Source organism: Salvelinus alpinus, chromosome 21 (genome assembly GCF_045679555.1).
Source record: "Salvelinus alpinus chromosome 21, SLU_Salpinus.1, whole genome shotgun sequence".
NCBI classification, from domain to species: Eukaryota; Metazoa; Chordata; class Actinopteri; order Salmoniformes; family Salmonidae; genus Salvelinus; species Salvelinus alpinus.
Window position 1 is genome coordinate 33,333,981 of NC_092106.1, and position 13,987 is coordinate 33,347,967.

At 47.2% G+C, this 13,987-nt stretch overlaps 1 protein-coding gene across 1 annotated transcript; it reads right to left on the reverse strand.

Annotated features, from left to right (window-relative positions):
* Nucleotides 1-2,481: 2,481 nt before the first annotated feature.
* On the reverse strand, nt 2,482-12,620 carry LOC139548259 (frizzled-4-like). Its single transcript, XM_071357809.1, has 4 exons — nt 11,909-12,620; nt 9,433-9,960; nt 5,183-5,328; nt 2,482-4,996 (listed from the first exon to the last, which is right to left on the reverse strand). The coding sequence occupies exons 1-4, from the start codon at nt 12,173-12,175 to the stop codon at nt 4,333-4,335; spliced, it is 1,605 nt and encodes a 534-aa protein (XP_071213910.1). The 5' UTR covers nt 12,176-12,620; the 3' UTR covers nt 2,482-4,332.
* Between the last annotated feature and the right edge of the window lie 1,367 nt (nt 12,621-13,987).

A 13,987-nucleotide genomic window follows, 5' to 3' on the forward strand; every position in this document is an offset into this window, starting at 1 on the left:
GTGGATCAGAGAATCACCAGCAGCAAGAGCGACATCATTGATGTATACAGAGAAAAGAGTCGGCCTGAGAATTGAACCCTGTGGCACCCCCATAGACACTGACAGAGGTTCGGACAACAGGCCCTCCGATTTGACACACTGAACTCTGTCTGAGAAGTATTTGGAGAACCAGGCGAGGCAGTCATTTGAGAAACCAATGCTGTTGAGTCTGCCGCATAAGAATGCGGTGATTGACTGAGTCGAAAGCCTTGGCCAGGTCGATGAATACGGCTGCACAGTACTGTCTTTTATTGATGGCGGTTATGATATCGTTTAGGACCTTGAGCGTGGCTGAGGTGCACCCATGACCAGCTCGGAAACCAGATTGCATAGCGGCGAAGGTACGGTGGGTTTCGAAATGGTTTAGAAAGGCAGGGCAGGATAGATATAGGTCTGTAACAGTTTGGTCTAGAGTGTCTCCCCCTTTGAAGAGGGGGACGACCGCAGCAGCTTTCTAATGTTTGGGGATCTCAGACGATACGAAAGAGAGGTTGAACAGGCTAGTAATAGGGGTTGCAACAATTGCGGCTAATCATTTTAGAGAGGGTCCAGATTGTTTAGCCCAGCTGATTTGTAGGGGTCCATATTTTGCAGCTCTTTCAGAACATCAGCTATCTGGATTTGGGTAAAGGAGAAATGGGGGAGGCTTGGGCAAGTTGTTGTGGGGGGTGAAGAGATGTTGAAAGGGGTAGGGGTAGCCAGGTGGAAAGCATGGCCAGCCGTAGAAAAATGCTTATTGAAAATCTTGATTATCGTATTTCTCGATTTACCGGTGGTGACAGTGTTTCCTAGCCTCAGTGCAGTGGGCAGCTGGGAGGAGGTGTTCTTATTCTCCATGGACTTTACAGTGTACCAGAACCTTTTGGAGTTTGTGCTACAGGATGCAAATTTCTGTTTGAAAAATATAGCCTTTGCTTTCCTAACTGCCTGTGTATATTGGTTCCTAACTTCTCTGAAAAGTTGCATATCGCGGGGGCTATTCAATGCTAATGCAGTACGCCACAGGATGTTTTTGTGCTGGTGAAGGGCAGCCAGGTCAAGAGTGAACCAAGGGCCTTAACTGTTCTTAGTTCTACATTTTTTGAATAGGGTATTGTTATTTAAGATGGTGAGCAAAACACTTTTAAAGAATAACCAGGCATCCTCTACTGACGGAATGAGGTCAATATCCTTTCAGGATACCCGGGCCAGGTCGATTAGAAAGGCCTGCTCGCTGAAGTATTTTAGGGAGCGTTTGACAGTGATGAGGGGTGGTCGTTTGACCGCGGACCCATTATGGACGCAGGCAATGAGGCAGTGATCGATAAGATCCTGGTTGAAGACAGCAGAGGTGTATTTAGAGGGCAGGATGGTTAGGATGATATCTATGAGGGTGCCCGTGTTTACGGATTTAGGGTTGTACCTGGTAGGTTCCTTGATAATTTGTGTGAGATTGAGGGCATCTAGCTTAGATTGTAGGACGGCCGGGGTGTTAAGCATATCCCAATTTAGGTCGCCTAACAGTATAAATTCTGAAGATAAATGGGGGGGGGGGGGTTGATTAATTCACATATGGTGTCCAGGGTACAGCTGGGGGCTGAGGGGGGTCTATAACAAGCAGCAACAGTGAGAGACTTCTTTCTGGAAAGGTGGATTTTAAAGTAGAAGCTCGAACTGTTTGGGCACAGACCTGGATAGCATGACAGAACTCTGCACGCTGTCTCTGCAGTAGATTACAACTCCACCCCCTTTGGCAGTTCTATCTTGGTAGAAAATCTTGTAGTTGGGGATGGAAATTTCAGAATTTTTGGTGGCCTTCCTAAGCCAGGATTCAGACACGGCTAGGACATCAGGGTTGGCGGAGTGTGCTAAAGCAGTGAAAATAACAAACTTAGGGAGGAGGCTTCTAATGTTAACATGCATGAAACCAAGGCTTTTACGGTTACAGAAGTCAACAAATGATAGCGCCTGGGGAATAGGAGTGGAACTGGGGGCTACAGGGCCTGGGTTAAGCTCTACATCACCAGAGGAACAGAGGAGTAGGATAAGGGTATGGCTAAAGGCTATAAGAACTGGTATTCTAGTGTGTTGGGGACAGAGAATAAAAGGAGCAGATTTCTGGGTGTGGTAGAATCGATTCAAGGCATAATGTACAGACAAGGTTATAGTAGAATGTGAGTACAGTGGAGGTAAACCTATGCGTTGGGTGACGATGAGAGGTTTAGTCTCTGGAGGCATCAGTTAACCTAGGTGAGGTCTCCGCATGTGTGTGGGGTGGGACGAAAGATCTAAGGCATTATCCAGCAAATCTGAATTGTGAGTTTATTTTAAATCCAGTTTAGAGTTTGACTTGATGTAGTGCTGATTTAAATCCAGGTATAATGGTATATAATATATTACAATGGTTATAATGGGATTATAAATGGGCCAACATTCACACACAATAATTACAAGTATAACACCTTTTAAAACCAAAACGTTTTTATTTTTCTTCTGATACAAAAGTATTTTATTTTTATAAACTTTTTTTTGTGGTTTTTGATGTATTTTTACAAAGATAAATTAGCATTTCTTATAATACATTTAAAAAACATCACAACACCTGTTTCTTTACAAAAAAGTACTTCATGGAGTTGTCGGGTTGGCAGTACCCACAGGTCTTAGGTACTAACAGGTTATTAAAATCACACTTCAAAAGGGCACTTCCCAAACCACACCTATTCCTCATAGTGTATAGTGTAGTCACTATATGGGGAATGATAGGGTTGCATTTGAGACCTATTAACCAGAGGACTTGTCTGTCAGACTGGCAACACAGTAGAGATGTCGAGAGACAGGCTGCAGTAACAGAGTCGAGAGACAGGCTGCAGTAACAGAGTCGAGAGACAGGCTGCAGTAACAGGGTCGAGAGACAGGCTGCAGTAACAGGGTCGAGAGACAGGCTGCAGTAACAGGGTCGAGAGACAGGCTGCAGTAACAGGGTCGAGAGACAGGCTGCAGTAACAGGGTCGAGAGACAGGCTACAGAGTCCCTCTGTCTCGGCTGTGTGTGTGTGTGTGTGTGTTGTATTTGACTGTCTCTCTGCTGTGTGTGTGTTGTATTTGACTGTCTCTCTGCTGTGTGTGCGTGTATTTGACTGTGTCTCTGCTGTGTGTGTGTATTGTATTTGACTGTTTCTCTGCTGTGTGTGTGTGTATTTGACTGTGTCTCTGCTGTGTGTGTGTATTGTATTTGACTGTTTCTCTGCTGTGTGTGTGTGTATTGTATTTGACTGTTTCTCTGCTGTGTGTGTGTGTATTGTATTTGACTGTTTCTCTGCTGTGTGTGTGTGTATTGTATTTGACTGTTTCTCTGCTGTGTGTGTTGTGATGGTTGCAGCTTAATGCAATAATAACTCAGCTGATGCAGCAGATTTGATGGGAGTGGATTGCATAAGGGGCAACTCTACAGACTGTATGAGTGTGACTCTCTTTCTCTCTCTCGGTGTTTCACTGTTGGTGTATTATAGCATTTGCATAATGTGTTTTGGGGGTTGATTGTCTAACATCATTCATAATAACCCTTAATTCACTTCCATAACCAGTAAAAAGAAATACAGAAAGAACCTTATACCAGTTCATTACTGACCGCCATTCCTAAGGGTTCCATGAGTGACTGAAGAAGGTCAAGGGTTAAAGTTCAGAGTTCATAGTTGAGTGTCTGTTTCCTCATTAAGACTGCGTGTAGGTCGGTGGAGATCAGCTGTGCTGCTTGCTGAGCACTGAGGTAAAGGACATAGGCCTACGTTTCCCAGGTGCCTTAACTGCAGCACCATAGAGTCAATTCACAACAAATCCCAGGTGCCTTTGCAGTGACATAGCTTCATAGCCTCCATTGTGTGGCTCGCTGGGCAGCCCAGCCTCCCGTTCCACATAAGGCATGTTAACCAAGCTACATCAGCTAGTCATAGTGCATTTCAGTGTGGCTGTAGTTTAGATCTGTACATCATCTGGACCATGACTTTCCAGTGTAAATTCAACCTTTAAAACAACTCTCTAAAGTCAGAAGGTTCTATAGATCAGCCCAGAGCCCGCTGTAGGCTGCAGGGTCAGTCTCTTCTCTGGCAGTGGGTTAGTCTGCTAGTAGGGAGAGAACCACAGACAACGTGGGCAAAAGAGACCACTGTCTGCTTAGTGGGGCTATTTATCTGTCTGTCCTTCTCTCTTTCGCTCTCTACATCAGGTAGTAGCACTAGCAGTGGGTTTGGGGGCAGGTTTGCTTTAAAAAGCCACCCGGTTCCTATCTTCCCCTCTCTCTCTTTCTCTCCCTCTCTACTCACACCACCGTCTCATTGCCCTTGCCAGGTTTTATCCAGCTGTCCCCCGGTGCCCGCTTGCCCCTCCCTGCCCGGCCGTCCCTCCACAGGCGGGCAGAGCAGCGTTGCCAGGTGTGAAGGGTCTTGGCCGACCAGATCCACATGCCCGACGTGATGCCCACCAGCAGAGACATAAAGATCCTCAGCATCTCTGCTGCCACATATGAGTCCCTGGCACTGGCCCTGAAGTCCCCCCAGTGGGACAGCTGGTAGAGGTAGCAGCCTATCACGGTGGACGCAGGTACCATGTACAGCACAGAGAACACCCCGATCTTCACCATCAGACGCTCCAGCTTGTCCGTCTTGGCCCCGTCCTTCTGCAGGTTGGAGCGGATCTTGAACAGGGCCACCAAGCCGGCGCAGATAAACAGAGTGCCAATGAGGAGGTATGCAGCGAGCGGGGCGACCACGAAGCCCATCACTGCCTCCTGCTGTAGGTTACCCACGTAGCACAGCCCCGTGAGGTCATCAGCATCTACTAGTCGCATGATGAGGATGACGATGGTCTTGATGGCGGGGATGGCCCAGGCTGCTATGTGGAAGTAGGAGCTGTGCATCTCGATGGCCTCGTGACCCCACTTTAACCCTGCAGCCAGGAACCAGGTCAGAGTCAGAATCACCCACCTGGGCGGAGGCAGAGAGACGGGTTAGAGAGCTGGGAGTCCACTGTTCTAACGGTTTCATTCAAATCTATTCCTTACAGTGTAATACTTTTGTCCAGAGTTTGTGTGTGTGTGTGTGTGTGTGTGTGTGTGTGTGTGTGTGTGTGTGTGTGTGTGTGTGTGTGTGTGTGTGTGTGTGTGTGCCCACCACAACGAGGAGGCCATGCCGAAGAAATAGAGCAGGAGGAAGACGATGGCACAGCTGGTACTCTTTAACCCCTCCTGTACCAGAACAGGTACCGCTGCCTCCTCCAGGTCACAGGACACACGCTCCCGACCCAGAGTCAGGCGCACCTACAGGGAAAGACAGAGACACAGGGGTTAGACATGGACCAGGTCATCCAGGAGACCAGGAGTCATCAGGTCATCCAGGAGACCAGGGGTCATCAGGTCATCCAGGAGACCAGGGGTTATCAGGTCATCCAGGAGACCATGGCTGGGTCTACGTACTCTAGCATGTCTTCCTGTCCTTGTCTACTTTCCTCATTACCACTGGTAGCTGAAAGGACTGGACAGGTTTACAACAAACTGCTTCCACCGGTCATATTAGTGATCATGGAGAAGAGGAGGCTAATTTAAACTATGAGAAACAGCCCAGTGCATTAAGCATTAGTTTAATCATTTAAGTCAGGGGAAGGCTACCCTGTTCTTTGTTGCAACTATGCACCCTGTGGGTACAGTATGCCTCCGGTCTTGTATATATTAGGGATTGATTGTTGTATATATATATGTACAGTGGGGAGAACAAGTATTTGATACACTGCCGATTTTGCCGATTTTCCTACTTACAAAGCATGTAGAGGTCTGTAATTTTTATCATAGGTACACTTCAACTGTGAGAGACGGAATCTAAAACAAAATTCCCAAAAATCACATTGTATGATTTTTAAGTAATTAATTAGCATTTTATTGCATGACATAAGTATTTGATACATCAGAAAAGCAGAACTTAATATTTGGTACAGAATCCTTTGTTTGCAATTACAGAGATCATACGTTTCCTGTAGTTCTTGACCAGGTTTGCACACACTGCAGCAGGGATTTTGGCCCACTCCTCCATACAGACCTTCTCCAGATCCTTCAGGTTTCGGGGCTGTCGCTGGGCAATACGGACTTTCAGCTCCCTCCAAAGATTTTCTATTGGGTTCAGGTCTGGAGACTGGCTAGGCCACTCCAGGACCTTGAGATACTTCTTACGGAGCCACTCCTTAGTTGCCCTGGCTGTGTGTTTCGGGTCGTTGTCATGCTGGAAGACCCAGCCACGACCCATCATCAATGCTCTTACTGAGGGAAGGAGGTTGTTGGCTAAGATCTCGCAATACATGGCCCCATCCATCCTCCCCTCAATACGGTGCAGTCGTCCTGTCCCCTTTGCAGAAAAGCATCCCCAAAGAATGATGTTTCCACCTCCATGCTTCACGGTTGGGATGGTGTTCTTGGGGTTGTACTCATCCTTCTTCTTCCTCCAAACACGGCGAGTGGAGTTTAGACCAAAAAGCTCTATTTTTGAATCATCAGACCACATGACCTTCTCCCATTCCTCCTCTGGATCATCCAGATGGTCATTGGCAAACTTCAGACGGGCCTGGACATGCGCCTGCTTGAGCAGGGGGACCTTGTGTGCGCTGCAGGATTTTAATCCATGACGGCGTAGTGTGTTACTAATGGTTTTCTTTGAGACTGTGGTCCCAGCTCTCTTCAGGTCATTGACCAGGTCCTGCCGTGTAGTTCTGGGCTGATCTCTCACCTTCCTCATGATCATTGATGCCCCACGAGGTGAGATCTTGCATGGAGCCCCAGACCGAGGGTGATTGACCATCATCTTGAACTTCTTCTATTTTCTTCTATTTTCTAATAATTGCGCCAACAGTTGTTGCCTTCTCACCAAGCTGCTTGCCTATTGTCCTGTAGCCCATCCCAGCCTTGTGCAGGTCTACAATTTTATCCCTGATGTCCTTACACAGCTCTCTGGTCTTGGCCATTGTGGAGAGGTTGGAGTCTGTTTGATTGAGTGTGTGGACAGGTGTCTTTTATACAGGTAACGAGTTCAAACAGGTGCAGTTAATACAGGTAATGAGTGGAGAACAGGAGGGCTTCTTAAAGAAAAACTAACAGGTCTGTGAGAGCCGGAATTCTTACTGGTTGGTAGGTGATCAAATACTTATGTCATGCAATAAAATGCAAATGAATTACTTAAAGATCATACAATGTGATTTTCTGGATTTTTGTTTTAGATTCCGTCTCTCACAGTTGAAGTGTACCTATGATAAAAATTACAGACCTCTACATGCTTTGTAAGTAGGAAAACCTGCAAAATCGGCAGTGTATCAAATACTTGTTCTCCCCACTGTATATTAGGGGTATGTGAGACAAGGGAGATGCACCTGCCCAAAGTTGTTTATTAGGAAATGGAACTGTACTAATTAGCTAATTTTATGAAACAAACAATTTTGTCTGTCATTGTTTGTTGCCACTACCATTGCGCCTAACCTTGCTGCAGCCCCCCCCCCCCCCCCCCCCCCCAAAAGGACCACAATGGAAATACACGTTTAAGCTTTATTGTGTTATCCTTGATGATTTTCTTAAATTGTATGTGGAGGCGTCACTGGCTGGAACACCCTTATGTATATGTTTTAAACGTTTCAAAGTCAAATCAATCAGTTCAGTGGTTGAAGTGGAACACACCTGGTCTTCCAGATCAGTTAAATCAAAACATGAAGTGCCTGCAACAGTCCAGTACCAGGCCAACCTACCCCCGCTCTAAGTCCTATGTCCTCACCAGGTAGTACCAGGCCAACCTACCCCCGCTCTAAGTCCTATGTCCTCACCAGGTAGTACCAGGGTGACCTACCCCCGCTCTAAGTCCTATGTCCTCACCAGGTAGTACCAGGGTGACCTACCCGCGCTCTAAGTCCTATGTCCTCACCAGGTAGTACCAGGGTGACCTACCCCCGCTCTAAGTCCTATGTCCTCACCAGGTAGTACCAGGCCAACCTACCCCCGCTCTAAGTCCTATGTCCTCACCAGGTAGTACCAGGCCAACCTACCCCCGCTCTAAGTCCTATGTCCTCACCAGGTAGTACCAGGCCAACCTACCCCCGCTCTAAGTCCTATGTCCAGCATCCAGCTGGACTGGAGAAGGCTTGTCTTCCTCCCTCCGCAGCAGGTAACCTGATTGCTGCCACTGTTCACGGCCAAGTGTGTGTGTGGATACCAGAGGGAGCACCCCCCTATCCACATCGACGGGTCAGTAGTGGAGAAGGTGGAAAGTTTTAAGTTCCTCGGTGTACACATCACGGACAAACTGAACTGGTCCACCCACACAGACAGCGTTGTGAAGAAGGCGCAGCAGCGCCTCTTCAACCTCAGGAGGCTGAAGAAATTCGGCTTGTCACCAAAAGCACTCACAAACTTCTACAGATGCACAATCGAGAGCATCCTGTCGGGCTGTATCACCGCCTGGTACGGCAACTGCTCCGCCCACAACCGTAAGGCTCTCCAGAGGGTAGTGAGGTCTGCAGAACGCATCACCAGGGGCAAACTACCTGCCCTCCAGGACACCTACACCACCCGATGTCACAGGAAGGCCATAAAGATCATCAAGGACAACAACCACCCAAGCCACTGCCTGTTCACCCCGCTATCATCCAGAAGGCGAGGTCAGTACAGGTGCATCAAAGCAGGGACCGAGAGACTGAAAAACAGCTTCTATCTCAAGGCCATCAGACTGTTAAACAGCCACCACTAACATTTAGCGGCCGCTGCCAACATACTGACTCAACTCCAGCCACTTTAAAAATGGGAATTGATGGAAATTATGTAAAAATGTACCACTAGCCACTTTAAGCAATGCCACTTAATACAATGTTTACATACCCTACATTACCCATCTCATATGTATATATACTGTACTCTATATCATCTACTGCATCTTGCCATCTTTATGCAATACATGTACCACTAGCCACTTTAAACTATGCCACTTTATGTTTACATACCCTACAGTACTCATCTCATATGTATATACCGTACTCTATACCATCTACTGCATCTGCCATGCCGTTCTGTACCACCACTCATTCATATATCTTTATGTACATATTCTTTATCCCTTTACACTTGTGTGTGTGTGTAAGGTAGTAGTGTGGAATTGTTAGGTTAGATTACTGTTGGTTATTACTGCATTGTCGGAACTAGAAGCACAAGCATTTCGCTACACTCGCATTAACATCTGCTAACCATGTGTATGTGACTAATAAAATTTGATTTGATTTGATTTGATTTGATTTTATGTCCTCACCAGGTAGTACCAGGCCAACCTACCCCTGCTCTAAGTCCTATGTCCTCACCAGGTAGTACCAGGCCAACCTACCCCTGCTCTAAGTCCTATGTCCTCACCAGGTAGGCCACGCTGTAGAGGTTGGAGCACATGGAGAGGAAGATGATGGGTCTCTCGGGGTAGGAGAAACGTGTTGAGTCCAGGAGGAAGGTGAGGACGGTCAGGGTGGTAGAGAGGAAACACAACACTGCCCATACTGCCATCCACACGTCTGTAAACACCTTGGCCCCGCGCCGGTACAGCCCCGCGTCATACCCACACTGCAGTGCACAGCTGTGGCTCCGCCTCACCCAGGCATACTGGTCTGGCCCGGCCCCCAGGGCCTGGCACTCCTCCTCCTGGGGGGGCAGGGGTCGGACCGGGTGGTAGGGGGCCTCCTCATCCCCCGGACCCTCCATACACATGTGGTTGTGGTCGTTCTGAGGGGGGAACAGGCTGCAGTTGAGCAGCTCTGGCCAGACGAAGCCAAACTCTATTAGGACTGGCAGACACTTCCTCTTGACAGACAGACACATGCTGCCACACGGCCCGATGGGGATGGGAACCTTGTCTGTACACATAGGCACGTACACCGCACACAGGAAGAACTGGAGAGAGAGACAGAGAGGGGTGTTATCTTTGTATATTAATTAATTTCTAAAATAGTTTCTATGATGATTCTGTGTGCATTGCTCGGTCTGCTTTCCCTGTGTTGCATCATGGTCCTTAGTCTGCTTCCTATTCTAATTTCAGACAACTGGAAATGAAAGGAACTGTGTTTTAAGCTTAGTCAGGAAAACCAACCAAGTAGCAGAAAACATTGTGTTGAAACCTTTAGGGAATTTCAAAATAATTATTAAAGCTACTACAACAAATAAAGAGGTGATTGAATGGTCGTACAGATAATTCCCTGGAGAGATGAATGTCTCAGGGCCACAGGGGCTACCCTGTGGCATGGGAAGCGCAGGGCAGCATTGTGGGTGAGAGACGATATCAGTGATGCTTCTCTCTGTTGGAGCTGTGCTACTGTTCTCTGATCACTAGCTGGACTGGAGAAGGCTTGTCTTCCTCCCTCCGCAGCAGGTAACCTGATTGCTGCCACTGTTCACGGCCAAGTGTGTGTGTGGATACCTGAGAGATTCTTCCTATTAGAAAAGCAATGTGCAAGATCTAGTTTCCATTTCCTCGGGTGAATGTCTGAGAGTGTGTAAGAAAGAAAGAGCCTAATCTGAGGGATGTTTCTGTGCTCAGACAGGAAATGGCAACATTTCACATCCGTCACTCCAGAGAGCTCACATAACACGCTCACACACTGAACCACAAGAGACAGACAATCACAACACAAACTCATAATAACCTATAGCATCCAGACAACTACAATACCACAATAATACCACAAAAGCTCTTAAATCAATTACAATTTGACTAATGGACTGAATGTTTGTTAATATATCTCAATGGTCAAGATGAGGGATGTCCTTAGAGACAGAGTTGCCAGTGGGTTGCTGTGTCTACAGACTATGGAGTGGTAAACCACAGTAAATATCAACACCACTGGATGTATTCATCCTGACATTTCCATCTAACCACACAAGTAACTACACTTAAAAAATGGTTCCATAAGGGTTCTGCGGCTGTCCCTATAGGAGAACCCTTTTTGGTTCTAGGTAGAACTATTTTGGTTCTACCTGGAACCTAAAGGGGTTCTTCAAAGGGTTCTCCTATCGGGACAGCCGAAGAACCCTTTTTGGTTCTAGATTGCACCTTTTTTTCTAAGAGTGTACTCATTGGTCATTTCAGTCAGGACAATAAAAACCTTATGAAAAAGACTAAATGGGAAGGATTTAATTTCCAGCTTCATGGTGGTTCAGGCAGACAAGCGGCCTTACAGAGAGTAGTACTGAGGGCAGTATTGTTGTTGCCATGTGGAGCTGGCCTGGTCCTCTCCTCAGATATGTATTATCTCATTGCCCCGTGCTGCTGAACCAAGACTGGCTGCCTCCCTGCGACTCTGTCATGTGCTCTCTTTCTTTCTTTCTTTCCACTATACACTGCCTGTCAATCACACATCTCAGCCTGAGAACCAACAGTGTGTGTGTGTGTGTGTGTGTGTGGGTACCGGAAATCCACCAAAGTCCCCACAAGGATAGTAACACAAGAAAAATTATCCCGTGTGAAGACATTTCCCTGGTCCCCACGAGGACAAAAGCTATTTAGGCTTAGGGCTAGGTATAGGGTAACAATTAGGGGTAAGGATTAGGGTTACGTTAAGGGAAAATTTAGATTTTTAATGGAAATCAATGTGGTTCACACAAGGATAGTAAAACATATGCAGGTAGCCCAGTGGTTAGAGCGTTGGACTAGGAACCGAAAGGTTGCTGGATTGAATCCCCAGGCTGACAAGGTAAACATATGTCATTCTGCCCCTGAACAAGGCAGTTAACCCACTGTTCCCCGTATGCCGTCATTGTAAATAAGAATTTGTTCTTAACTGACTTGCCTAGTTTAAATAAAGGTAAAATATGAAAATAAAAGTGTGTGTGTATGCGCGCCAACCTTCAACTGGCTGGAGCAGCCATACTGTATGAGTGGTGTGAAGGTGGTGAGTTGGAGCTCCGCGTCTGACTGCAGGACGTTGCCCACCAGGTTGGGCATCTTGGTGACGTTGTAGCCCAGGTCCTGGCACATGGCGATGCGTATCGGGTCGCACGTCATCTCCTCTGTCTCGTCGCCGAATGCACGCACCAGACCAATGGATCCTGGACCGCACAGCAGCGCGAGGGAGAGCGCTACCGCCGCAAGACTGTACACAGCCCGACTCATTGTTACGATGGGGGAAAGGTCCAAAGTAATCCCAGGCTTTGCCTGGTAGGCTAGTCCACCGGGTGCTGGGGAAAGATTAGTCCACTTCAGAGTGCGCGGTCAGCGGCTGTTTATATCCGCTCCTGTCTCGCCAAGACGAAACTCTCCACTGGAAGCACAGTTGGTAGCCCCTTCGACCCGTCAAGCAAAGTTGGAAACACCGTATCCAACGGCACTAATAAAAGGAACTGTTGTATCCAGATTTTCCTTGCAATTAAAACTCCCGCCTCGCTTTGCAGAGTCTGTTTCGATAGTTCCTTATGTGGTTTCTCACGGACGAGACATCGGAGACATCCCGGAGCCCTGTCCGTTCCAGTTTCCCGGTATAGTAACTCTGTTAGGTCTGCGCTCTATACGCTGTCGTGACAGGTTTCTGGTCGGTCTCTGCGTGTTCTGTCCGCGCGCCTCGGTCCCACTCCGTAAAGAACAAATTCTCCGTCTGTCTCGCGAGGGACAGCCAACCAGCGGCCAGGAGAGGTCTCAGAAGCCAATCAGAAGGCGGAACAGTACTCAAAAGGGCGGGGTTTTATGATGAGGAACGTTGCCTGTGGCCCTCTTCTCATGTTAAGAATCAGAGAGCGGACTCAACAGTTCTTCTGACGAAATCCAGAACAGAACTAGTATTTATTTTGGCCTTGGGTCATATTTTTATTGGCCGTATTTTTAGAAATAAAAGGCAGTCTCGCTCCTGAAACGGGATAGTTGTATTGGTATTTTTACATCACTAATGGTCTTAAAAACAGGCTGCATCTCCACCACAGGCTCACATCTTCAGCTCTTCAACTAAAGTGTTCATGACATTCTAATGGATGTAGTCTACAGCAGTGGTTCCCAACATTTTTCGGTTACTGTACCACCAACGGAATTATGCTCTTCCTGGATTACCCCTGATTTACCCCCTTATGTGCATTTTACCAGTAGGCCTATAGTCTCATGAGTCTTCTCAAGTACCCCCTGTGGATAGGCCAAGTACCCCTGGTTGGGAACCACTGGTCTGCAGTAACCACTGGTCTGCAGTAATGCTGCTGCGTTGGATACCTCTAGCCTATTGGACATCCACAGACTAAAGGCTGTATTTGGACTGGAATGCCTGGTCACTATCACTGTGTGTGTTTATGTTGGTGTGATGACCCCTGGGTGGGGACGCCCCTGATGCTGGTTGAGATATCGACGCATATAGGCATTCTATGCCCGACCAACCTAAACACAGGGGTGGTGGGGGTAGGTTATTGAACAGCTGCCTGTCTCCTACTTGTAGTTTATTCATATTTACAAGAGATAAAGAAAATAGAAGAACAGCATGATCAGCGGACTGCTTTTGTCTGTGCGTCCTAATTGAAAGGCCACTTGGTTTTCCCTAAAGTGATCCCGTTCAGGGGTATTTAACGTGACAACAGATTGGCTGCAATAAAACGACCTCCACCCGCTGCCATACGTGATGGATCCTCCCCGCCCTCCAGTGCGCTCGAGGTCAACTCTTGCGTAATTAGCGCGAAGGTGGAACAATGGCACACGCGCCGTGTAGCTGATGCTTATCAGAGTGGGGGAGAGTGCTGTGTGTGTGTCTGCAGCGGTGTAAAATACTTACATTAAAATAAACTACTACTTAAGTCGTTTTTGGGGGTATCTGTACTATAATTTACTTTTTTATTTTTTACAACTTTTACTTTCACTACATTCCTAAAGAAAATAATGTACTTTTTAACTCCATGGTCATCCTTATTGCCTCTGATCTGGCGGACTCACTAAACACAAATGCTTAATTTGTAAATT

What these genes read in the sequence shown, in the direction of transcription:
- LOC139548259 (XM_071357809.1), bottom strand. Translation starts at nt 12,175, where the DNA reads ATGAGTCGGGCTGTGTACAGTCTTGCGGCGGTAGCGCTCTCCCTCGCG. An exon ending in TCTACAGCGTGGCCTACCTG is followed by an intron (nt 5,329 to 9,432) that starts GTGAGGACATAG and finishes CTTTCCCTGTAG; the next exon opens with GTGCGCCTGACTCTGGGTCG. An exon ending in GGCATGGCCTCCTCGTTGTG is followed by an intron (nt 4,997 to 5,182) that starts GTGGGCACACAC and finishes GCCTCCGCCCAG; the next exon opens with GTGGGTGATTCTGACTCTGA.